At 38.1% G+C, this 27,950-nt stretch overlaps 1 protein-coding gene and 1 pseudogene across 19 annotated transcripts in view; both read left to right on the forward strand.

The window, feature by feature from the left end:
• The window catches only part of C2CD3 (C2 domain containing 3 centriole elongation regulator), a 151,022-nt gene that overhangs the window by 3,528 nt on the left and 119,544 nt on the right, over positions 1-27,950 (forward strand). For all 19 annotated transcript variants that reach the window (XR_005375650.1, XR_005375655.1, XR_005375653.1 and 16 more), the window contains exons 2-5: positions 1,409-1,678; positions 4,606-4,763; positions 18,986-19,209; positions 20,159-20,406. Coding sequence is in view for 12 of the 19 variants with exons in the window: in XM_038568660.1 (XP_038424588.1) it covers positions 1,409-1,678; positions 4,606-4,763; positions 18,986-19,209; positions 20,159-20,406 (900 nt within the window). In the remaining 7 variants the exon portion in view is untranslated. The remainder of the gene's footprint in view (positions 1-1,408; positions 1,679-4,605; positions 4,764-18,985; positions 19,210-20,158; positions 20,407-27,950) is intronic.
• LOC100684838 lies at positions 7,733-8,632 on the forward strand (annotated as a pseudogene).

Below are 27,950 nucleotides of genomic sequence, written 5' to 3' on the forward strand. Positions count from 1 at the left end.
ACAATATCATTGACTATATTCCTTATGCCTTACTTTTATCCCTGTAACTTACTCATTCCATAATTGGAAGCCTGTATCTCCCACTCCCCTTCACCTATTTTGCCCATCTTCCCATTCCTCTCCCCTTGGCAACCATCAGTTTTTCCTTGTATTTATGGGTCTATTTCTGCTTTTTGTTTGTTTAGGTTCCACATGTAAGTAAACTCACATGGTATTTGTCTTTCTCAGTCTGACTTATTTCACTTAGCATAATATAGGTCCATCCATGTTGTTTGAAAGGCAAGATCTTTTTTTTTTTTTTTTAATGGCTGAATGAAATCCTGTTGTGTACATATACCACATCTCCTCTATCCATTTATCTATCAATGGATACTTGGGTTGCTTCCACATCTTGGCTGGTGTAAATAATGCTGCAATAAACATAGGATTGCATATATCTTTTCTAATTAGTGTGTTCTTGTTCTTTGGGTAAATACTCAGTAGTGGAAATTACTGGATCATGTGGTAATTCTATTCTTAATTTCTTAAGGAACATTCATACTGTTTTCCAACAGTAGCTGTACCAATTTACATTCCCACCAATCGTGCATAAGGGTTCTTTTTTTTCTCCACATCTTGACAACACTTGTTATTTCTTGTATTTTTTAATTCTAGCCATTCTGACAGTATAAGGTGATATCTCATTTGTGGTTTTGATGTGCATGAAATGGTATCTTTCAATTAAAGGGGAGTCTGTTTTAGCATGTCTTATGTTGGTATTATGTTCCTTTCCACAATAACCTGAATCAGACCCTGAATACTAATTAGTTATCAAGGTGGCTTAAGTGACTAGGTAGGTTATTCTATGGTCTGATTTGCTATTTATTTCTCATATATTAGAATACATAGGATAAACAGTCTATAGAGACTAAAATGTGCGTTCTCATTCAAAATTTTTTTTTTTTTTTTTAATTTTATTTATTTATGATAGTCACATAGAGAGAGAGAGAGAGAGGCAGAGACATAGGCAGAGGGAGAAGCAGGCTCCATGCACCGGGAGCCCGACGTGGGATTCGATCCGGGGTCTCCAGGATCGCGCCCTGGGCCAAAGGCAGGCGCCAAACCGCTGCGCCACCCAGGGATCCCATTTTTTTTAAAATTTTTTTTTTTTTTTAGCGTTCTCATTCAAAAAGCAGAGTATAGGAGCACCTGGGTGGCTCAGTGATTGAGTATCTGCCTTCAGCTTAGGTCACCATCCTGGGGTCCTGGGATCAAGTCCCACATCAAGTTCCCCATGGGGAGTCTGCTTATCCCTCTGCCTATGTCTCTGCCTCTCTCTGTGTAAATAAATAAAACTTTTTTTTTTTTAAAGTACATGTTTCTATATTTAGTCTAAATTTTGACTTAGTGTTTTTGGATTCCTCCACAGGTTTGAGTGACATTTCTCCATCTACGAGCCTACCACCTCTGGTTGAAGGCCAGCTACGCTGCTTTCTGAAACTTACTGTCGATAAAGTCATATGGAAGATTGCAAAGCCTCCCTCTTGTGTACTTGTCCGAGTGAGATGGTGGGGTGAAACATCAGATGGAACCCTCTTTTGTCCTAGGGACGCATTGCAAACTGAACCAAAAGCTGTGAGAACCACTACACGTTATGCTGTTCGCTGTGGTCCAAAGCAGTTTACCTCTTATCTAACTGGTATGTTTTTGTCTTATCATTTTACCTGCAGGCCTAATAATCATGTGTTATGTTGTTAGCAGTGGGTGTTATTGTGTATATAGTATCTATGACTTTGTTAATTATTGAGTGAAAGAAGTTTACAACAGCCACCTTTTAAGAGTATACTGTGTGCCAGCTGTTGATATATATTACTTCTAATCCTTAATAACCCTGCAAAAAAGACACTTGCTTTGTTTTATAGGCAATGAAACTGAGGTTCAGAGATGAAATTAATAATCTTTAAGGCAGGGCAGCCCCATTGGCGCAGCGGTTTAGCGCCGTCTGCAGCCTAGGGCGGGATCCTGGAGACCTTGGATCGAGTCCCACGTCAGACTCCCTTCATGGAGCCTGCTTCTCCCTCTGCCTGTGTCTCTGCCTCTCTCTCTCTCTTTCTGTGTGTGTGTGTGTGTCTCTATGAATAAATAAATAAATAATCTTTAAAAAAAATAATAATCTTTAAGGCAAAGATTTGATTAAATTTTTGATAAATGGCAAAAGTAGGATTTGAACCAATTTCTGTCAGACACCAAAACTCATTCACTTTTGCCACCCTGTGCTTCTTTAAGTAATAACTGTAGTCTCTGTTCTGGGACTTATATTATGCTCAAGGAAAGAGTTATATATAAAAGCATATGTATAAATTCTAATATATATATAAACTTTACTAATAATGCAAGTTAATACATGCTAAATGAATGGGTTAGCAAATTAGTAATATTGGTCTTCAGAGCAGGGAAGGATCCATTTACAGGAAACCAGGAGCCAAGATTTCTTCATTTCTGTTCAAGGAAAGCATTCTAAATGTACTGTTTTTCCTCTGTTTGGATCAGGCTTTCACATAAACACATTTTGGATGGTGGGTTATTTATCAAATCAATTCAAGTCAATAAGAATTAAGTATCATGTAAACGTTGTTAATCTAAGAACACTGGAGAGTCAGAGGTGAATTAAAGGTTAAACTGTCCTTAAACAGCTTATATTCTATTAAGAAAAAAATTTTGAAAATCTCAAGATATAAAGGACAAAAAATTCAGTCAGAAGATATATATTGAGCACTTAGTGTATGTTAGACTTTGTGCTAGGCACTGGGGAATTACAGAAATGAATCAATTTAATCAGAATGGTATCTAATTCTAACTAAATTCACAGAGAGGTTTAGTTACAATACTAGGTAGGACATGATCAGCACTCTTATATGATACTCTGAATGCTATAAACCTAATTTAACAAATGAAGAGTGATTAAAAATTCTTCAGTAAGAAGATATCTATTGATGTGATAATCAGCAGATCAGACATTTATGTGAGCATCAGGTGGTGTAATAAAGCGTTTGAACTTCTGATTGGTGTTATCAGCTGTAAAATTTAGGGAAAATTTCTTCCCATGTCTGACTCCCCTTTTTCTTCATCTGTAAAATGGGATTCGATAGCTGCTCTTTCACCTGGCTTTTTCATGAAGAAGCGGCCTGGTTGAATGAGAAGAACCTGGCTTTGAAGTCAGTCTTAAATTGGAATTCTAGCTTCAGGATTGGGTGGCTGTTGGCTGCTGAGATGTTCCTTAAGATTTTGGAGCCCCAGTGTCCTATTAGTTAAATGGAGATAATAGCACTTACTGGAAGGGATTATTGAGAAGATTAAATGAAAAAATTTTTGTAAAGTGATTGGTCCACTACCTGGCACACTGTAGGTGTGAGCCTTATAAAAATATTTAAGTCTTGGGCACTGTGGGGAACACAGAAACTTTAGATGTAGTCTCTGATCAAAAGGAGCTTACAGATTAGTTGAAAAAAACAAAACTGATATGTATGAAATAGTAGTGAGTAGTGCCAGACAGTAAGTAATTAAATGTCTGATTACTTGGCACATATAGTAAGTACCATATGAATATTCCAGGAAGTTATTCGGAGCTAAGTTTAGCATAAGTTCTTAGGAAAGCAGAATCCTACTTCTGTTGTGCTGCTTGAATTTGAGCATGCCGTTTCATTTTCCTGGGCCTTAATTTTCCCATTAATAAATTGAAGGGGTTAACCACCAAATGGGTCAGTATTCAAATTCTATAAATCTAGTTAGGAAAGAAGCTTTGTAGAAGGTAGGATTTGAAGAGATGGATGAAGTGAACCTTGTATGTGAGGCCCAGCTGTGGATGTGAATATGATGTATTTATTAAAAATTAGAAAATGACACAAGAGATCAAACATTAGTTTATAAGATATATGCTCTAACTGAAAACTTAGAAAAAGTATAGCTATTTCTTAAGCTATGTGGTAGGTATTATTATTAATAATAAACAAATGAAGAGTAATTAAAAATTCTTCAGTAAGAAGATATCTATTGATGTGATAATCAGCACACTGGCATTTTATGTACTCTTTTGTATGCATGTTTCATTTGAAAAAATAAAGTGCATGGTTTTAGAAGCCATGAGGAAGCAGCCTGGTGGCCAGCCTGATAAAGCCAACACTGGGCCGCAATCCTAAGTGACCACTACCAGGCTTTAGGAGATCCTAGCTATTCAGAGTCCCTCCTGTCCCCATAGACCAGGCAGCAAGCAGAAGTAGTTGGGTTCTTATATACAAAACAGCGAAACACTAAAAAGAAAAGTTGAGAGAACCCCACTCTTTAATATCCAAGCCATATGCAAGTCTTCCTAACACCCTGTAAGCATTGCCAATTATATAAATTTAATTTTTTTATCCTCTGTGTGAGGTATTTGTTATTCTTCTCTAAAACTTTATTGTTCTTGGGTTCACTCTTCCCCAGCCCAACTGATGTGGTAGGTGCATGTTTTATTTGAAAATAAAGTAATTTTTTAAGTAAAAAAGTTTTCTAATGTATATCCTTCCCACTTCCAAAAAAAATGAAAGTAAATGAAAAATATCTGTGTATGTTGTAATTATTTCTGATTAGACATGGCTGTGCTGGTGCTGGAAGTAATCACCAAACTTGATCATCTTCCAATTGGTAGAGTTCAGATCAGTGGACTAGATCAGCTTTCTCCAACTCATCACATCAGTGGATTTTTTACCATTGTTTCACCAACATCCAAGAAACTTGGAGAACTCCAGGTAAAAAATATTTTCTTTGTTGAATACGATAAAACATTTTTAGCACAAGTAGTTGAGTCTGTTTATAGAATGGTTAGGTAAATGACTCCCATATATCATGCTAATTCCCATTTCATGCCTTTGTTCATGTTTTTACCCAAAGACTGTAATATAACTTAATTACCCAAATCCTCTTAGTGCTTTACTGCCCAGCTCAAGTGCCAAAAGTCTTCCATAGCTCTTGCTGCATTCATTCTTCTCTATACTCTTTATTAAATTTATAACATTGATTATGTAATTATTGTGAGTTATAATCCTACACAATCTCTAAAATTATGTATTAGTAGTCTCCCTTTAATTTCCCTTCTTTTTAGTTTCTAGAGTCCCTGGGAATCAAGACAGTGCTTTCTGCTTTCTGTGTTTTTCCCACAGTTTTTAACATAGTGCCAAGCAATAATTGCTTGTTGACTCATGTAAGTGGTATCTTTGGTGTGTTCATTCATTGACTTAGCCTAAATTTTTTTGATGCTTTATTATGTACCACTAAGGATACAGAAATAAGAGATGATCTTTTCATGTAGTTTTCCAAAATCATATAGGAAAAAATAGAATAATAACAAGTAGAATGTAGAATGATAGGTATTATGCTACATGTATGTGTAGGATTGTGGGGAAGAACATAGAAGGGTCCTTTCTGAGGGAGACTCTTTGAGAGTGCTTCCTAGAAAATTCTGAAGACTCAAATCGCTTAGAAATTTCATGGGTTTTATACCTTATCAAGTATATTCTAAAATACGGAAATTTAAACAAGTATATAAGAAAATAGTTCCAAAAATATGAGAAAAGACATACAGCATTCCAGATATAAGAACTTCTTCTAGAACTATAAGCGCTGTATAGAACATACAGCATTACCAGATGTAAGAACTTCTTATAGAACTATAAGTTACTTGCTCAGTTGGAAGGACACATGATTCTTGATCTCGGATTTGTGAGGTGGAGCCTGCACTGTTGGGTGTAGGGATTACTTAAGAAAAAAAAAACTATGAGCACATAATTGTGTTGGTGGAACAGAATACAGTCCAGAAGTAATTCCAACTGAATGAAAGAATGTAACATTTTAAAATTGTATTTATCATATTTTTATATATAATATATTAAATTTAAAAGTAGTGACACTACATCAGTAACTTCATGGTGAAATGAGTCTGGTTTATTCCTCTTTTTCTGATGATGGTATAAATTCACATTAGATCTGCAAAACAGTTTGACATTCTGTCTCAAGAGCCATAAAATTACCGCAGACCATTTACCTCGGTAACCATACTCTTAGGAACTTATTCTAAGGAAATACCATAAAAAGAGAGGGTAGCTGTATGCCAATGTCTACTTATGGAAATACACTTTTAGTGTTGAAAAAATGAAAATAAGTTACTCAACAATATTAAGATTATAGTCTGTTAGTGGAATATTTTGTTTCCATAAAAGATAAAATTACACATAGTTATGATTGTGTAGCTGCATGGAAAAATGGATTTTCCATAATCAATGCCTGGGAAAGAATAAGGAAAATTGAAAACAGTTGGACTTAGGATTCTAGGCGGGTTTTTCCTATTTTTAAAATTGAGATATAATTCACATGTCATAAAATTCACCCTTTTAAAGTATACAATTCACTAGTTTTTAATATGTTCACAGAATTTTATAACCATCACTATCTAATTCTAGAGCATTTTATTACCCTAAGAAGGAGTACTTTGCCCATTAGCAGTCATTCCCCTTTTCACCTTTCCGCAGTCCCTGGCAACCACTAATTTAACTTCAGTCTCTAAATATTTGCATGTTCTGGACAATTCATGGAAATGAAATAATATATTATGTAGCCTTTGTAACTGGCTTCTTTCATATAGCATAATGTTTTCAAGGTTCATCTTTGTTGGGGCATGTTTCAGTACATTATTCCTTATTATGGCTGGATAATATTCCGTTATATGGATAGACCACATGTTTATCCATTCTTCAGTTGATAGACATTTGGATTATTTCCACCTGACTCCTATGAATAATGGCAGCTTCTATGAACATTTATGTATAAGTTCTTTTGTAAACACATTTTCATTTCTCTTGGTATATACCTAGGAATAGAATTGCAGTCATAGGAAAAGTATGTTTAACTTTAAGGAACTGCCACACTGTTTTCTAAAGTGGCTGCATCATTTTTTTCCCGTATTTGAATATCCATTGATACAGTAATACTTGTGTGTTTTTTTATTTAAATGTCATTGCGTTTGTTGGAAAATTGTATAGAGCATTGGAGGCAGAAGTCAGATTTTAAAAGATTAGGGAATAAGGAAATCAATTAGAGATTAGCAATTAGAGATTTGTTTGCCAAATAAATGTCAGTGAAGGGAGGGAGAGGTTGTGTGATCTAATGGAAATAGCACTAGAGCTTGGACATGGAAAAACAGTTATGGACAATGGAGAAACCAGAACAGAAATGGCTACAAAACAATTCTGGTGTTCACTTGTCCTCTCTGAGCTTCCATATTCTATTTTGTAAAATGAACATACTAAAATTTTACTTCACAGCATTGTTGTAGGGATTTTTTTTTAAGATTTTATTTATTTATCCACAAGAGACACACAGAAAGAAGCAGAGACATAGGCAGAGGGAAGAGAAGCAGGCTTCATGCAGGGAGCCCGATATGGGACTCCACCTGGGGAATCCAGGATCATGCCCTGAGCCGAAGGCAGACGTTCAACCGCTGAGCCACTCAGGCATCCCGGATTATTTTCTTTTTAAAGAGTTTATTTATTTGAGAGAGAGGCAGAGACACAGGCTAGAGGGAGAAGCAGGTTCTCCGTGGGGAGCCTGATGCCCGACTCAATCCCAGGACCCCAAGATCACAACCTGAGGCAAAGGTTCCCGTCTGGAACCCGTCTGGGCACAGGCGAGGGAGGAGCTGAGGCGCGAGGCTAGAGGGGAGTGGACGCTGCTGGCAAGGATGGTGCTGGAGAGCGTGGCCCGCATCGTGAAGGTGCAGCTCCCAGCGTATCTTAAGCGGCTCCCTGTGCCCTAGAGCATTACCGGGTTCGCCCGGCTCACAGTTTCAGAATGGCTTTGATTACTGCCTTTCCTCAGTGTACTTGCACTACTTGGCTACCTTGCAATGTCCATTCCTCCCGAAGAAAAAACCACAGAAGGATAGCTTGATTAATTTTAAAATACAAAAGGAAAATCCCAAAGTGGTGAATGAAATAAACATTGAAGATTTGTGTCTCACTAAAGCAGCTTACTGTAGGTGTTGGCGTTCTAAGACGTTTCCTGCCTGTGATGGTTCACATAATAAACACAATGAATTGACAGGAGATAATGTGGGCCCATTAATACTGAAGAAGAAAGAAGTATAATAGTAATGAATTAGGATTGAATTAAGTTGTGTGCTGTAAAATCCTATAACAATATTTTTTCATTTTTTATGTATAGAAGATCTTTTAAATGGTAGTCTTAATTATTACTACTGGTTGAGTAATTATTTCTGCCAATTTATTTTCTTCTACACTACTGTTTATATTTGATACTTTGTGTATTCAAACGGTCATTTATATAGAAATTCAATTGTACAACCCTTTCATTCTTAAAAAAAAAAAAGGGCAGGCAACCCTGTTGTAGGGATTAAATGATATTTAAAAATATGGAAACACTTAACATCTTAACATCATAGTTAAGCATGTGATGGGGGACATGCCAAATTTACTTGAACTTGAGAGGACATGACTGATAGTGGGTAGCAGAATTCAAAAGTTTTTTGGTACTAGTTTAGAAGAGAGGTTGATACACTGCCTGGTGCTCCATATCTGGCTTTCTAACTAAACATAGGTTTTACATTTTCAAAAGGTCATTTATTTATTGTTTAAGATTTTATTTGAGAGGGTCGCCTGTGTGGCTCAGTGGTTGAGCGTCTGCCTTCGGCTCAGGGCGTGATCCTGGGGTTCCAGGATCGAGTCCCACATCAGGCTGACTCTATGGAGCCTGCTTCTCCCTCTGGCTGTGTCTCTGCCTCTCTGTGTGTGTCTCTCATGAATAAATTAAATCTTAAAAAAAAAAAAAAGATTTTATTTGAGAGAAAGAGAACGCTAGCAGGAGGAGGGGCAGAGGGAGAGAGAGAAGCAGACTCCTCCCTGAGCAGGGAGCCCTATGCAGGACTTGATCCCAGGACCCTAAGAATCATGACCTGAGCCAAAGGCAGACACTTAACCGACTGAACCACTCAGGTGCCCCTTAAAAGGCCATTTAAAGAAGAAGAATATGCAATAGATAAAGCCTAAAATATTTATACTCTGCCTCTTTGCAGAATAAGTTTGCTGACTTCTTTTTAGAATATTATGATTTGTTTGTAGACCAAAGAGAAGCAAGTGAAGAAAGAAATTGAAAATAAGGGATCCCTGGGTGGCGCAGCGGTTTGGCACCTGCCTTTGGCCCAGGGCGCAATCCTGGAGACCCGGGATCGAATCCCACGTCGGGCTCCCGGTGCAAGGAGCCTGCTTCTCCCTCTGCCTGTGTCTCTGCCTCTCTCTCTCTCTCTCTCTGTGACTATCATAAATAAATAAAAATTAAAAAAAAAGAAAGAAATTGAAAATAAGAGGATAATTGAGCCAGTAAAATCATGAAGAGAATTAAATAATGAGTTTCTATCATGAACACAATTGCTAGGGTTTCTTTGGGATGGAGGAATTACAACCAAGAGGCATGGAGGAGGAACATTTTGAGATAGACAAAATTGAAGGGGTTTCATTCTGATCATTTTCTTATCAACATTTGTTGTATGTCTATCTACCACATGTTAGGCATTATGTATTTTATTTCACTTTAACTTTTTGTGTTGTTTTTCTTAAATAGAGATATGCCAAACAGTATCTTATATATATAAAATACATAAATAACCACATAGTGAACACTATTGTCTCCTCACCCAGGCTAAGAGATATTAGTAGTACCCTTTTGCAGAGATGTGTTCCACTATGTGGATATTCCATAATTTATCTATTTGCCAGTTGGTGGACATTTGAGGTTTTTTTTCCTTACCACTTTTTTGCTGCTTATAAATAAAGCAATTCTTTGTGTAGACACATGTTTTTATTTTGGGGGAGGGGAAATATCCAAGAATGGAATTACTGAGTCATGGTTAACTTTTTAAGAAACAACCAAACCATTTTCATAGGGGTGGTGTGACTTTATTCCTATCAGTAGTATATAAACATTCTCCACATACTTGCTAGCACTTGGTTTGGGTAGTCTTTTTAATTTTTGTCATTCAGTGAGTATGTACTGCTATCTCACTGAAGTTTTAGTTTGGATTTCCTGATGATTAATCTATTGAGTATTTTTACATAGGCTTTTGGGCTATTTTATCTTCTTCAGGGATTCACAGGCTGTAACTTCCAAGGCAAATCTGACTCACTCAACACCTATATTTGTAGATTAGTTTTATTAGAATATAGCCGTACTTATTCATGGTTGTCGATGGCAGTTTTCATGCTGCAGTAGCAAAGTTGAGTACAGTAGTCCCCACTTGTCTGCAGTTTCTCTTTTGGTGGTTTCAGTGCAGTCAGGAAGCAGTCCTAACTTATCCTCAGAAGTTTGATAGTAGCCTATCACTATGTCACAATGCTTATGTCATTCACTGCACTTAATCTCATCATGTAGGCATTTTACCATCTTATCACTAGAAGAAGGATGAGTACAGTATAACATATTTTGAGAAACCACATCCACATAATTTATTTTGTTATTGTTATTCTCTTACCATGCCTAATTTATAAGTTAAACTTTGTCATACTTATGTAAGTATAGGAAACATAGTATATATATATGTATATATATTCTCTCTCTGTATATATATATATTCTATATATATGTGTGTGTATATATATATATATATGATTCAGAACTATCTGCAGTTTCAGGCATCTATAGGGGTCTTGGAACGTATCCCCCGTGGATAAGGGGGAGCTACTATAATTATGACAGAGACTGTATGGTATGCAAAGCCTAAAATAACTCTCTGGCTTCATAGGAAAGGAAAAGTAATCTGTGCATCTCATGGTTCAGCTTTAAATAGTATACATGCTCAAATAGTGATTTCAGTTAGATCAATAATCAGTGTTTATAGTATAGCTAGATGGGCAGATTGGAAGATGAGGTGGTAGATGGATGTGGGATTGAGCTAAATTTATATCTTCCATATTAAGTCAAAAGATAATGCCTGAAAACTGAGGGAGGATCAATATGTGACATAAATATAAGGACATTATTTGGAACTATAGAAGTAAATACCCTAAGAATCAGGGGCAGGAGTTGAAAGTAGCTGCCTCTCAGAAAAGAAAAATATGTACGTCTATGTGAGGGGCTCATTTTTGTAATAAAACTGACTCTTTAAATTACATGAATGCAAAATGTTAGTTTAAAAATAACTTTTGAGGAAAAAAAATAACTTTTGGGGCCCCTGGGTGGCTCATCTGGTTAAGTGTCAAACTCTTTTTTTTTTTTTTTTTTTTATTTATGATAGAGAGAGAGAGAGAGAGAGGGGCAGAGACACAGGCAGAGGGAGAAGCAGGCTCCATGCACCGGGAGCCTGATGTGGGATTCGATCCCGGGTCTCCAGGATCGCGCCCTGGGCCAAAGGCAGGCGCCAAACCGCTGCGCCACCCAGGGATCCCAGTGTCAAACTCTTGATTTTGGCTCAGGTCATGATCTCAGGGATGTGGGATGGGCTGCATTGGGCTCCACACTCTGCTTCTCTCCCTTTGCCCTTCCCTGAGTGCGCTTTCTCTCTCTCTCAATCTCCCTCTCTCAAATAAATAAATAAAATATTTTTTTAATAAAAATAACTTTTGAAAAATAACACATAGTGAGTGATGGAGTTCTTGTCATACCACTGATTTGCTGTCCCCCAAAACAGTCATGAATTGACTAAATATGGAATCCCTCTTGTCAAGTGGTAAATGAAGCCAATGGACAGCTGATAGACTGGAAGGTGAATAGAGGTGACTTTAGACCATTGCTATAAAGATCAGGTTCCGTCAGACCTCAAGAAGACAGATGCATAGTTACTAAAGGAAAACTGAGATTATGGAGTTAGAACAATTTTAAATAATAAGGGCCAAGCAGGCTGGAGGTTGCTCAGAGTACTTTGACAATAAAGATCATCGGAACCAAGCTGACCAAGAAAGGAAGCTTTTCTGTATTCCATTATTGGTATAGGTCAGATGTTGAAAATAACAAGTCAAACAGACTGACGACAAGAAAAATCAACTGCCAGAACACTTGAGTGATTGGTTCAGTGGTTGAGCGTCTGCCTTCAGCTCTGGGTGTGATCCCAGAGTCCTGGGATCAAGTCTCAATTCCGGTTCCCTGCAGGGAGCCTGCGTGTCCCTCTGGCTATCTCTCTGCTTCTCTCTGTGTGTCTCTCATGAATAAATAAATAAAATCTTTTAAAAGAAAAAGAAAAATCAACCATAAATATAATAAACTTTAAAAAAAAATACCAAACTTGGGGTACCTGGCTGGCTTAGTTGGAGGAGCATGCAACTTGATCTGGAGGTCATAAGTTTGAGCCCCGTGTTGGGGGTAGAAATTAATTTAAAAAACTTTAAAAAAACCCTCATATGAGCATGTAACATAATACATACATATATATGATTATTTTAAATTGAAATTAGAAAAAACTTAATTATAAATTCTTTGCTTTTGAAATCAGTTCCTTTGATATGACTAAAAACTCAATACGTTTCCTTCTCTACCAAGTTTTCAATACCAGATGTTTTATATTTGATGAGCATTACAGCATTTTTTAAAACCATGTAAGAGGGATACCTGGGTAGTTCAGTGGCTGAGCATCTCCCTATGGCTCAGGTCATGATCCTAGGGTTCTGTGAGTGGACTCCTGCATCAGGCTCCCTACAGGGAGCTTGTTTCTCCCTCTGCCTATGTCTCGGCTTCTCTCTCTGTGTCTCTCATGAATAAATAAATAAAATCTTTTAAAAATAAAACCATTTAAGAATAAAATTTAGTTTTTATTCAGTTTCATAACAAAATAACTGTTCACAAACATGGCTGCCTTTATTTCCAAACAAAGACAGAATCTTGGCACAAAAGTTGGATTTTATTTCTAAGATATTCTTAAAATTTAAGATATTCAAGCGTATTTAAGCTTAAATATTGTACTGCACTGCATTAACTTCCATGTTGCACTGTCAGTATAAATTGAGAAAGGCAAATTGAGCAGTGTTGGTTTTCATAACATTGGAAATCAAAAAAAGTCTTTTTGGGATGTTGGTCTTTACAGTTTTAGAAATATATTTCATACTGTCACTTTGATGTCTGGAAACCCTATTTCAGCATAAAAAATACAGAAAAGTGGGATAGATGGTTCCTTGCCAAATAAATTTTCCAAAGATAGAATCATAAAAAAATGAATAAATTGAATCACATTTTATATAGTTCCTTGTGAATCCACTTGGAGATAAGTCATTGAGTAATTTATATAACCTCTCGTGTCAATTAAAATAGTCCTGTATTTGATCAGTGGCCTTCCTGGTGATCTGGGGTGGGATTTCTCCTTGAAAACATAAACCAGATGACTTCTTTTAACAAGCAAAAACATTTACACTGCACAGAGCTTCATATATATATGTGTATATACCACCTGGTATTCATGTAGGAAAAACAGATTGTAATACTGCTAGTATTCATACCACCTAGTATTCATACCACCTAGTATTCATGTAGTAAATACCACCTAGTATTCATGTAGTAAAAACAGATTGTAATACTGCTGATCCAGTTTATCAAGCAAAACGCTGACCACAGTAGTTTAATTTATATGTTAATTATATATGTATTTTGTTTGATTTTTTTTTTTTTTTAATTCATGAAAGACACAAAGAGAGAGGCAAGAGACATAGGGAGAGGGAGAAGCAGGCTCCCTGTGAGGAGCCTGATGCGGAACTTGATCCCAGGACCCCAGGATCATGACCTGAGCCAAAGGCAGATGCTCAACCACTGAACCACCCAGGCAGCCCTGTGTTGTTTAATTTTTAGCTTTTTAGATGAAGTAAACAAGATAGTAGGTTTATGGTTCTTTGTCTTGGCAAAATGTTGCACTTTGAATTTAAATTTTGAAACAAGTCTATTGTCAACGAAAAGAATCATCCATTGTTATCAATCTTTAATAAACTTTTTAAGACCTTCCTCAGTTTGGAGAAATACCATTTCCTCAATTTGTTTGCCATGAGCATCTCCTCCAAAAGTTTTTAACTCGGGTAAAAATTCTCATTGATACTTTAAATAAACACAGCTGTCAGCGAGTTGTTTTATTTGCGTTCTCATCAACTACAAAGAAAAGTACAAATTATTTATGTTTTTACTCAGCTTACCTTGTAAGTTTATGGCCTACTGCTAACATTGGGAACACCTATAATTTTAATTATACCTACATATGCAAATGTTGTTTATTATTCACAAATTCGGCTACATTCTTTAATACATGTTACCATCTATAAGAGACTTTTGTACCTTAAAATTTTTTATCTTAAATACATAATTTCCTGTCACAGGAGTACCACTTATTTTATTCACATTTAAACTCTAACTAAAATCTGTTCCTTTCTATTTATTCCATTTTTATCATCTTTTCTACATAGTAATTATCATCCTACTGTAGTTTGTTTCATAATGCTGTCTTTGACGATTACATTTTTCCCCCTGGCAGTCACATTTTCTTTGGTTTATTTCACCATTAGGAATAGTCTTTTTCACAAAGAAATATGCCTTATATTTCTTTTGAAAATCGTAGGTCTCTAGTTCTCTCTTTCATGGACACAAGAAATATTTCACTTTCCTCTTGATTCTACCTTAAGAGACACAATAGCCTATGGAACCCAAAGACAGGGATAGTATAAACTCTGTACACATAAATTTGACAATTTAGATGAAATTGATCAATTCTTTGAAAATGACAAACTACCAAAAATCACTCCAGATAAAATATGTAACCCGAATAGACCTGTAATTATTAAGGAAATTGCTTTTGCAGCTTAAATCCTTCCAAAAAATAAATCACCAAGCCAAGATAATTTCACTGGTGAATTCTTCCAAACATTTATTTTTTTTTAATTTTATGTATTTATTCATGAGAGACACAGAGAGAGAGAGAGAGAGGCAGAGACACAGGCAGAGAGAGAAGCAGGCCCCATGCAGGGAGCCCAATGTGGGACTCGATCCCAGGTCTCCAGGATCACGCCCTGGACTGCAGGCAGCACTAAACCGCTGAGCCACCCGGGCTGCCCTCTTCCAAACATTCAAAAAAAGATATAGCACCAATTTTGTACAGTTTTTTCCAGAAAATAGAGAAAATACTTTTCAACTTATTTTATGAGACTTGCACCACCTTGATAGCGAAATAGAGGACAGTACAAGATTTAGACCAAAAAATAAGCCTAAAAATCCTCAAAAAAATATTAGCAAGTTGGGTCCAGCAGTATATAAAAAGAGTGGTAAGACCATGTCCAAATGGGGTCTAATCCAGGAATGTGAGGCTATCTCAGTATTTGAAAATCAGCCAATGTGATAAGCCATGTTAATAGAATACTAGTAAATCAGTAAAAAGGCATGAACTACTGATACACGAACCATGCTGATGAATCTGAGAGGCATTATTCTGAGTGAAAGAAATCCATCTCAAAAGATAATATACTATAGGTTTCCATTTTCATGACATTTTCAAAAAGCCAGAACTATAATGGTTGAGAATAGATCAGCTGTTGTTAGGGATTAGAGGTGAGGAGAGTGTGACTCTCTCTTGGGAGAGGGATAGTCCCAGGGAGTTTTTTGGAGTAATGGAAGTGTTCTCTGTCTTGGTTATGGTAGTGGTTAAATGCATCTATTCATAGGTTAAAATGTATAGGAGTGTATAAACACAAAAATATCCATTTTATTATAAGAAAGCAATATTTTTAAGTGGGATGATAATAGCGCTCTGCCTCATTGGGACATGGCTGGGGACTTTTCAAATTGGACCATGTACCCTGACTAAAGCTACTAGTCTACTTGAGCTAATTTTTGTCACATTGTAATGGAGACCCAGCATTGTTGGATCTTCTGATTTTTCAAGAGAACCAGAATTCCAAAATTTTACATAAAATCTGGTATTTTAAAGCATTGTTAAATAATTTTTAGTTTAAAAACTAAACAGTTTTTAAAGTGATCTTTATATATATATATAAATTTTATTCATGAGAGACACACAGAGAGAGAAAGAGAGAGAAAGAAGCAGAGACATAGGCAGAGAGAGAAGCAGGCTTCACACAGGGAGCCTGATTTGGGCTTGATCCTGGGGCTCCAGGATCATGCCCTGGGCCGAGGGCAGGCACTAGACCACTGAACCACCCAGGCGTCCCTGTTAAATAATTTTTTTAAATTTTAAATGCTATGTTGACCAGCATAAGACTGAAAAATAGACATACTAATATGCTATCACTGATACTGATAGATGTTATAGTAGATAATTTTAGGCAGCTTAGTCCTGAAGAGAGCCTTGTGTCATTAAGAGAAGAATATGAATGTCCTTAGAGTTGCTCTATTATGGATGTGAGAATCTTATGGTAAATTTGTGGTATTCATGGATGGCATGGGCTTCTGAAGAGATGTGCTATGTTTAGGTGACAGAATGATGGTCTGGGGAAGGTACTAGAAAGGAATAAGTCAACTTCCCTTCTCTTGGCTAGTAAAAGAAGTAGTTTCCATTGGAGAAGACTGTGGAGAAATTAGGACATTTTAAGAAAGATGTTCAATTGAAGTGGTAAGGTAGTTTGTATAAAATAGAAATCCTACAGGGCTCCATGAAGGGGTTGGCAGAGGAGTGAGCACAATGATAAACATAATTGGGAAGGAGCATGACTGAGGTGGATAAGAATGATGATCTGGGAGATGAATACAGGAATATATTGGGTACATTATGTGGAAGCAGAGGTGTTAGGAGTGAAATCCTTTGGACTTGTAGGAAATCCTTCTCTTGTTCTACAATATTCTATTTTATACCTCTAAAGCTTAACTAATGTTCTTCCCTTCACCTGGAATGTTCTACCTCAACCTCCCTTAGCCTTATCTGTATCATTCGTATTTAAGATTCTAAATCCAGATGTAAATATTTTCACTTCTGGAAACTGTCCCGGCTGTTCCTCACCTCTCCCCCAAGTTCAGATTCCTCTTTCTCTTACCACCCAATACACATCTCTACCTCAGAGCTCACTATTTTGTATTAAAAATATTTTTTTAAGTTCCCCTATAAGGTTCTAGGGTCAGGGTCCATGTTTTATTCATCTCTTTGCCTCAGACAGGTAGCACAGAGCCTTGCGCTGAGCTAGTATCAACAAATATTGTTAATTGAACAGAGGAGTTAAGCTAGCACATGTTTTGATTACAAGATTGTTGTGGCAGGAACCTAGACTTTCTTCTTTCTTTAAGGACGACTGGTAGTATAGACCTATAAGCTGTTTTGTGATTGGTTCAGATCTACTTAGAAAAAGCAAAACTCAGTAGCCAGACAGCAGGTCATTATTAAGGCCAGGGACATATGCCTTTATTCTCAGTGTCATCTTTGTTTCTAAAATATAGTGGCAGTCTTTTGAAAAATGATGAATGGTAAGGGAATACTTTCTGACATTTACATTGGGCAGCCAGGACTTTATGTGATGCTGTTATAGCGATCACTACGCATAGTATTTATCCAATGGCATTCCTGTCATTTGTGTTTATAGAAAATCTTGATGGTGAATAGATTTAAAGGACTTTGTTACCTGGTTCAAGAACAAAATTCTCATCAAGACCCAAGTGTATTTTATGGAGTCTGTACCTTGGCAGTTTCTCTGTACAAATTATTCCATTGACCTTTCCAAAGACATCTTAAAATATCTAACTGCAACCTTTCCTTTTTGTGTTAGGCCCTTCATCATTATTTGACTCTTTGGCTGCTTGAACAATTCCTTCTGCTTTCTCTGTCATTATAACTGAACTTTCAACACCATTATTCTTTTCTTTTGTGATATATTCTTCAATTTCTTTCCTAAAGCTTTGTTTTAGACTCTACTTTTTAAGTAATTTGTTCTTCCATTAGACTTTTCAGAGGTCTGGAGAGCCTTTTAATAGAGAACATGAACTCAACAAGAATGAGATGATAAAAGAAAATTCAAGTGATTACTTTTCATATTAGTGTTTCTCCTTCTTTACCCTGCCTCATCTCCAGCATAGAACTAGGGTCTTAGTTTTCTAAAATAACCAACAATAAGGATATGGAAGGTGTTGTTACTCTCTTATTCATCAGACATAAGAATTAGGCATTATTAAGCATAATATACCAAGTGCCTATGCCTATTTGTCCATACAAAAATGAAAAAGACAAGTTCATACCTTCAAGGAATTAAAATTGAATCAGGGTAATGAATAAGCTAAAAGTGACAAATATCTCCTGTAAGCCTCTGCTTTTTTTTTTTTTTTTTTTTTTTTTTTTAAATTTCCAAGTAGAACAATACCCTTTCCTGACAGAGTTATATCATCACATGAGCCTCTCTGGGTGAGGAACTTAGCACACCTTGTGGCCCATAGTAAAGAGTTCAGTAAATGGGGGTTATTTTGATGGACCAAATAAGCAGAAGCATGAAGAAGGGAGTGGCCATGACATCTCTACTTGGACACGGAGAAGTTTTCACAGGGGCACTTGGGTAGTGCAGTTGGTTAAGCATCTGCCTTTGTCTCAGGTCAAGATCCCAGGGTCCTGGGATCAAGCCCTGCATCTGGCCTCTGGCTCTCTGCTCAGTGGAGAGTCTGCTTCTCCCTCTTCCTCTGCCCCCCCCCCCAACTTGTGCTCGCTCATGCTCTCTTTCTCTTAAAAAAAGATCTTTAAAAAACTAAGAAAAGTTTTCACAGAGAAAGTAATACTGAAGGAAATTGCATATACAAGGCATAAGAGAATGAAACATAAGGTACATGTAAAGAACCCTAAATAATTGATATATCTAGGAGAGAGGGATGGAGGAGGGGAGCAAAGTGAGAAGTGAGGCTTCTGCAGGAATTTGAATTTGATCCTACAAAGAATGGGGACCATTAATTTATATTAAGCAGGGAATGTTAAAATTAGTTGCTATAAAAGAAAATTTGTGATATATTACATGTGTATCTCTTTCAGGTCTCACTTGCCCTGGAGCCTCTGTCAGAAACTTATAACAGCTACAATCCTCTTCCTACCCCTGATGTGACAGAAAATGTACATTTATCTGAGCAGGAATTCAGAGAATATACTGAACCCAGCAGCACCCAGTTTCTGGTTCCATCAAGGCCTCATAAGATGCCTACCACCAAAATTGATGGAAAAGAGTTAGAAGCTAACAATAGTAGTTCAACCACTCTAAGGTAATTACCACAGTCTGTCAACTAACTCCCACTGTACTCGTAATTTCTTTCCTTTATTTGTGTTTGAATAAAAGACTAAAAGTAGTCATTTCTTCAGCAAATAAATATCAAGTACTCACTGTGTGCCTGGTCTAGTACCAAGTACTGGGAATAGAAATTAATAAGAGACAATTCTTGTCTTTGAGGACTGCTCACAATCTGGTGGGGAGGCCAATGCAGATACCTAAGTATAAGTCATGTACAGATGCTATGATAGGGAAAAAGAGGGAAAGGGCACTATTTCATGAAACAGGATGGAGCGGGAGAAAGATTTTTATTTTATTTTATTTTTTTTAATTTTTATTTATTTATGATAGTCACAGAGAGAGAGAGAGACAGGCAGAGACACAGGCAGAGGGAGAAGCAGGCTCCATGCACCGGTAGCCTGATGTGGGATTCGATCCTGGGTCTCCAGGATCATGCCCTGGGGCAAAGGCAGGCGCCAAACCGCTGCGCCACCCAGGGATCCCAGATTTTTATTTTAAATAATTGCAAAGCATTTGCTTTGTGTCAGGCTCTGTACAGAGCTCTTTCTTTTTTTCAAGATTGATTTGTTTGGGAGAGAGAGCACACACACTTGCATGTGCTCAAGTGGGGGGAGGGGCAGAGGATCTTCAAGCAGATTCTCTCCTGAGCATGGAGTCCAACATGGGGTTCGATCTCATGACTTAAGATCCTGACCTGGGCGGAAACCAAGAGTCAGACACGTAACTGACTGAGCCACCCAGGCACCCCAACTGAGTTCTTTATTTCATCGTCATACTTGAGCCACAACTATACAACTGTAGATAGAACATCTATTATTTATTTCATTCGGGAAATGAAAAACAGATTTCCAAAGTCTAAGCTACACTGCTGTAAACTACTGATACTAAAGTAGTTGCTAAAGTTCTCCTTTGTTTTATAACAGGGGAAAGGACCACTTGTACTTTGCAGAGAACTCTGATACAATAAAGGACTCTTTCTTTGGATTACAACACCATCCTAATTCAGGACAGAGTTTAGAGTCTATGACTCTGAAAGGCAAGGCCCCACGGAAGCAGATGTCCCTTCTTAACAGTTCTGAATTCCAGCCTCAAATTAGAACAGTGGCCAAGAGTCACAGTGACTCATGCATTCTTTCTTCAAACAACCCCCCTACCAAGGACCTTCTTTCAGGTATGTATGTATTTGTGAACCAAGTCTAAGCTATATTTATTGGGATTACTGTTTGTTAGCCAGTCTTCAAAGAGAACCAAGCCTTCTGTTTGAAATAAATAACCAAATAAAAGTGAGTGATTTCACTGTAGTTCAGAATTGCTCACCATTTAAAGACAGCTCTATTAAACCAGTAAGTTACTACTAAATAATTACTGGGTGCTTCCAATTATAGGTTTAGGGAAGGAGCCATTTAAAATGAACCTGGATACAGGGGAAAAGTGTTTATGATAAAGAGATTATTCTTTATTTTTTCCCAAATAATTCAAGGCAAATGCAGTTTTCATCTCATCAGCAAATTTACTTGTGCCACCATACAGAGGCTAGTACTAAATCTGTTTCACATTCTGAAAATTCTTGGTCTCAGTGGGAACATTCAGTGCACAGCAACTGCTAATCTTAAGCCTGGGAATTAAATATGACTTACAGCCAAGCAGAAGTAGGAAGCAGTTAGTTTACCTGTACAAGGGCTTAGACTGAAATAAAGAAATCCAAATAGGATTATTTGGGAGTAGTAGTATAAAAGCAATTTAAATAACCTTACATTACATGTAATGCTCAACCATTTATCTCTGTGACAGCGGGGGCATAGCAATTTGTCTCCATCTTTACAAGCAAATTTCCAAAGTAGAAAAGCTGCAGCATTAGTAGAAAAATCTTTAAAATAACTATTTGGATACATAATTTACATTAGTAAGGATTTTTTTTCAAGAAGACATCCTTCATATTTTTTAAATGAAATTGTCTGTGAGCACCTATTTTTGAAAATATACTCTGATTACAATCTATTAATTTTATTCTTTTATTATTTTATTTTATTTTTTTAAGATTTATTTATTTATTCATGAGAGGTACAGACTGAGAGAGAGGCAGAGACACAGGCAGAGGGAGAAGCAGGCTCCCTGCAGGGAGCCTGATGCGGGGACTCATCCAGGATTCCAGGATCATGACCTGAGCCAAAGGAAGGCGCCCAACTGCTGAGCCACCCAGGCGTCCTTATTCTTTTATTTTTAAAAAAATTTATTTAAATTTAACTAATTAACATATCATGTATTATTAGTTTCAGACATAGAGTTCAGTGATTCATCAGTTGCATATAATACCCAGTGCTCATTTGATAAGGTGCCCTCCTTAACACCCACACCCAATTTCCCCATTCCCCCACCCACTTCCCCTCCAGCAACCCTCAATTTGTTTCCTATAGTTATTAATTTTAATCTTCAGTGAGATCCTATGCCACATTAACAAGAACAGATCATTCCACTATACAATCCACAATTAGTTCACACCTGGAATATTTTATGTAGGCACCAGACTTTGAGAAAGATATTTGAATACTCTTTAAGCAGTTACTTATTTAGTACCTGTCAAATGTCTGGCATTCTTCTAGGTGTCAGGGATACAGCAATTTAAGTGAAAAAAACAAAAAACAAAAAGCAAATTTCTGCCTTATGGATCTTGTATTCTAGATGGGGAGACCAATAATAAACTGGACAAATAAGTAAGTATGTAGTGTTAGATGGTGATAATGGCAGTGGAAAAAACAAAGCAGGGCACATAGAGGAGGGGATGTTAGTTTTACATAGGTTGGCAAAGGAAGACCTCATTAAGAAAGTAACAGGAGAGTAAAGATCTAAAGAAGATGAGTTCCTTCTGAGGAGAGTAACTAGGTTTGTGAGGGGACTACCAAGAGATTTTTAGCTTCACAAAAACAGCTACCATTTATTGAGCATTCATTATGTGCTAACTACTATGCCAAGTGCCTTCTACACATAATCTTAAAAAAACAAAGTGAAGAGACAGGAGAGCTCCGTCCCGGGGAAGCAGGAGCTTCACCAATCTTCCCGGGAGGAAAGGCCTCGCAGGAAGTTGGAGCAGGACCCCAGGAGGGCGGGGATGCCCTCAGGCTCCCTGAGACAGTAACAGACACCTGTGCCCCGGGAGATGCGCCGAGCTCCCTAAAGGCTGCAGCGCGCCCAGCAGGACCCGGAGCAGCTCGAAGGGGCTCGGGCAGCGGCTCCGCGGAGGGGGCTGCGTGGCTGGGAGCGCGAATCCAACAGCGCAGGCCCCGGAGCACAGGGTGCCGGGACACAGCCCAGGATCCGACCTCCCCCCCGGGACAGGCAGAGGCCGGGAGGGCCCAGGACCACAAGGACGCTCCTGCCCCGAGCTGAGCAGATCAGCGGCCCGGCCCCAGAGCATCCAGGCCCTACAGACAGAGAGCTCCGGAGTTACTGTGGTAGCTGACTCCAGGGCTCCAGAGCTGGCCGCTGCCACTGGGGTTGTTCCTCCTGGGGCCTCATGGGGTAAACAACCCCCACTGAGCCCTGCACCAGGCAGGGGGCAGAGCAGCTACCCCAAGTGCTAACACCTGAAAATCAGCACAACAGGCCCCTCCCCCAGAAGACCAACTAGACAGACAAGTTCCAGGGGAAGTCAAGGGACTTAAAGTATACAGAATCAGAAGATACTCCCCTGTGTTTTGTTTTGTTTTGTTTTGCTTTTTGATTTACTTCCCCACCCTTTTTTTTTCCTTTCTTTCTTTTTCTTTCTCTTTTTCTTCTTTTTTTTATTTATTTCTTCCTTTTTTTCTTTTTTCTTTTTCGCTTTTCTTTCCTTCTTTCTCTCCTCTCTTTTTCTCCTTTTCCCAATACAACTTGTTTTTGGGCACTCTGCACTGAGCAAAATGACTAGAAGGAAAACCTCACCTCAAAAGAAAGAATCAGAAACCGCCCTCTCTCCCACAGAGTTACAAAATCTGGATTACAATTCAGTGTCAGAAAGTCAATTCAGAAGCCCTATTATACAGCTACTGGTGGCTCTAGAAAAAAGCATAAAGGACTCAAGAGACTTCATAACTGCAGAATTTAGATCCAATCAGGCAGAAATTAAAAATCAATTGAATGAGATGCAATCCAAACTAGAAGTCCTAACGAGGTGGAAGAATGAGTGAGTGACATAGAAGACAAGTTGATGGCAAAGAGGGAAACTGAGGAAAAAAGAGACAAACAAAAGACCATGAAGATAGATTAAGGGAAGTAAACGACAGCCTGAGGAAGAAAAACCTACATTTAATTGGGGTTCCCAAGGGCGCCGAAAGGGACAGAGGGCCAGAATATGTATTTGAACAAATCATAGCTGAAAACTTTCCTAATCTGGGAAGGGAAACGGGCATTCAGATCCAGGAAATAGAGAGATGCCCCCCTAAAATCAATTAATACCATTCAACACCTTGACATTTAATAGTTAAGCTTGCAAATTCCAAAGATAAAGAGAAGATCCTTAAAGCAGCAAGAGACAAGAAATCCCTGACTTTTATGGGGAGGAGTATTAGGGTAACAGCAGACCTCTCCACAGAGACCCTGGCAGGCCAGAAAGGGCTGGCAGGATATATTCAGGGTCCTAAATGAGAAGAACATGCAACCAAGAATACTTTATCCAGCAAGGCTCTCATTTAAAATGGAAGGAGAGATAAAAGAGCTTCCAAGACAAGCAGGAACTGAAAGAATATGTGACCTCCAAACCAGCTCTGCAAGAAATTTTAAGGGGGACTCTTAAAATTCCCGTTTAAGAAGTAGTTCAGTGGAACAATTCACAAAAACAAGGACTGAATAGATATCATGATGACACTAAACTCATACCCTTCAATAGTAACTCTGAACGTGAACAGGCTTAATGACCCCATCAAAAGGCGCAGGGTTTCAGACTGGATAAAAAAGCAGGACCCATCTATTTGCTGTCTACAAGAGACTCATTTTAGACAGAAGGACACCTACAGCCTGAAAATAAAAGGTTGGAGAACCATTTACCATTCGAATGGTCCTCAAAAGAAAGCAGAGGTAGCCATCCTTATATTAGATAAACTAAAATTTACCCCGAAGACTGTAGTGAGAGATGAGGAGGGACACTATATCATACTTAAAGGATCTATCCAACAAGAGGACTTAACAATCCTCAATATATATGCCCCGAATGTGGGAGCTGCCAAATATTTAAATCAATTAATAACCAAAGTGAAGAAATACTTAGATAATAATACACTTATACTTGGTGACTTCAATCTAGCTCTTTCTATACTAGATAGGTCTTCTAAGCACAACATCTCCAAAGAAACGAGAGCTTTAAATGATACACTGGACCAGATGGATTTCACAGATATCTACAGAACTTTACATCCAAACTCAACTGAATACACATTCTTCTCAAGTGCACATGGAACTTTCTCCAGAATAGACCACATACTGGGTCACAAATCAGGTCTGAACCGATACCAAAAGATTGGGATCGTCCCCTGCATATTCTCAGACCATAATGCCTTGAAATTAGAACTAAATCACAACAAGAAGTTTGGAAGGACCTCAAACACGTGGAAGTTAAGGACCATCCTGCTAAAAGATGAAAGGGTCAACCAGGAAATTAAGGAAGAATTAAAAAGATTCATGGAAACTAATGAGAATGAAGATACAACCGTTCAAAATCTTTGGGATGCAGCAAAAGCAGTCCTGAGGGGGAAATACATTGTAATACAAGCATCCATTCAAAAACTGGAAAATACTCAAATACAAAAGCTAACCTTACACATAAAGGAGCTAGAGAAAAAACAGCAAATAGATCCTACACCCAGCAGAAGAAGAGAGTTAATAAAGATTCGAGCAGAACTCAATGAAATCGAGACCAGAAGAACTGTGGAACAGATCAACAGAACCAGGAGTTGGTTTTTTGAAAGAATTAATAAGATAGATAAACCATTAGCCAGCCTTATTAAAAAGAAGAGAGAGAAGACTCAAATTAATAAAATCAAGAATGAGAAAGGAGAGATCACTACCAACACCAAGGAAATACAAACAATTTTAAAAACATATTATGAACAGCTATACACCAATAAATTAGGCAATCTAGAAGAAATGGACGCATTCCTGGAAACCCACAAACTACCAAAACTGGAACAAGAATAAATAGAAAACCTGAACAGGCCAATAACCAGGGAGAAATTGAAGCAGTCATAAAAACCTCCCAAGACACAAGAGTCCAGGGCCAGATGGCTTCCCTGGGGAATTCTATCAAACGTTTAAAGAAGAAACCATACCTAGTCTACTAAAGCTGTTTGGAAAGATAGAAAGAGATGGAGTACTTCCAAATTCGTTCTATGAGGCCAGCATCACCTTAATTCCAAAACCAAAGACCCCACCAAAAAGAATTACAGACCAATATCCCTGATGAACATGGATGCAAAAATTCTCAACAAGATACTAGCCAATAGGATCCAACATTACATTAAGAAAATTATTCACCATGACCAAGTAGGATTTATCCCAGGGACACAAGGCTGGTTCAACACTCGTAAAACAATCAGTGTGATTCATCATATCAGCAAGAGAAAAACCAAGAACCATATGATCCTCTCATTAGATGCAGAGAAAGCATTTGACAAAATACAGTATCCATTCCTGATCAAAACTCTTCAGAGTGTAGGGATAGAGGGAACATTCCTCAACATCTTAAAAGCCATCTACGAAAAGCCCACAGCAAATATCATTCTCAATGGGGAAGCACTGGGAGCCTTTCCCCTAAGATCAGGAACAAGACAGGGATGTGCACTCTCACCACTGCTATTCAACATAGTACTGGAAGTCCTAGCCTCAGCAATCAGACAACAAAAAGACATTAAAGGCATTCAAATTGGCAAAGAAGAAGTCAAACTCTCCCTCTTCACCGATGACATGATACTCTACATAGAAAACCCAAAAGCCTCCACCCCAAGATTGCTAGAACTCATACAGCAATTTGGTAGCGTGGCAGGATACAAAATCAATGCCCAGAAATCAGTGGCATTTCTATACACTAACAATGAGACTGAAGAAAGAGAAATTAAGGAGTCAATCCCATTTACAATTGCACCCAAAAGCATAAGATACCTAGGAATAAACCTAACCAAAGAGGTAAAGGATCTATACCCTAAAAACTATAGAACACTTCTGAAAGAAATTGAGGAAGACACAAAGAGATGGAAAACTATTCCATGCTCATGGATTGGCAGAATTAATACTGTGAAAATGTCAATGTTACCCAGGGCAATTTACACATTTAATGCAATCCCTATCAAAATACCGTGGACTTTCTTCAGAGAATTAGAACAAATTATTTTAAGATTTGTGTGGAATCAGAAAAGACCCCGAATAGCCAGGGGAATTTTAAAAAAGAAAACCATATCTGGGGGTATCACAATGCCAGATTTCAGGTTGTACTATAAAGCTGTGGTCATCAAGACAGTGTGGTACTGGCACAAAAACAGACACATAGATCAATGGAACAGAATAGAGAACCCAGAAGTGGACCCTGAACTACTTTTTTTTTAGCTATATATATATTTTTTTATTTATTCATGAGAGACGCAGAGAGAGATACAGAGAGAGAGAGAGAGAGAGGCAGAGACACAGGCTGAGGGAGAAGCAGGCTCCATGCAGGGAGCTTGACATGGGACTCGATCCCGGGTCTCCAGGATCACACCCTGGGCTGAAGGCAGCGCTAAACCGCAGAGCCACCGGGGTTGCCCAAGGACCCTGAACTTTATGGTCAACTAATATTCGATAAAGGAGGAAAGACTATCCATTGGAAGAAAGACAGTCTCTTCAATAAATGGTGCTGGGAAAATTGGACATCCATATGCAGAAGAATGAAACTAGACCACTCTCTTTCACCATACACAAAGAGAAACTCAAAATGGATGAAAGATCTAAATGTGACACAAGATTCCATCAAAATCCTAGAGGAGAACACAGGCAACACCCTTTTTGAACTTGGCCACAGTAACTTCTTGCAAGCTACATCCAGGAAGGCAAAAGAAACAAAAGCAAAAATGAACTATTGGGACTTCATCAAGATAAGAAGCTTTTGCACAGCAAAGGATACAGTCAACAAAACTAAAAGACAACCTACAGAATGGGAGAAGATATTTGCAAATGACGTATCAGATAAAGGGCTAGTTTCCAAGATCTATAAAGAACTTCTTAAACTCAACACCAAAGAAACAAACAATCCAATCATGAAATGGGCAAAAGACATGAAGAGAAATCTCACAGAGGAAGACATAGACCTGGCCGACATGCACATGAGAAAATGCCCTGCATCACTTGCCATCAGGGAAATACAAATCAAAACCACAATGAGATCCCACCTCACACCAGTGAGAATGGGGAAAATCAACAAGGCAGGAAACCACAAATGTTGGAGAGGATGTGGAGAAAGGGGAACCCTCTTACACTGTTGGTGGCAATGTGAACTGGTGCAGCCACTCTGGAAAACTGTGTGGAGGTTCCTCAAAGAGTTAAAAATAGACCTGCCCTACGACCCAGCAATTGCACTGTTGGGGATTTACCCCAAAGATACAGATGCAATGAAACGCCGGGACAGCTGCACCCCGATGTTTCTAGCAGCAATGTCCACAATAGCCAAACTGTGGAAGGAGCCTCGGTGTCCATCGAAAGATGAATGGATAAAGAAGATGT

The sequence above is a fragment of the Canis lupus genome, chromosome 21, assembly GCF_011100685.1.
Source record: "Canis lupus familiaris isolate Mischka breed German Shepherd chromosome 21, alternate assembly UU_Cfam_GSD_1.0, whole genome shotgun sequence".
Lineage (NCBI taxonomy): Eukaryota > Metazoa > Chordata > Mammalia > Carnivora > Canidae > Canis > Canis lupus.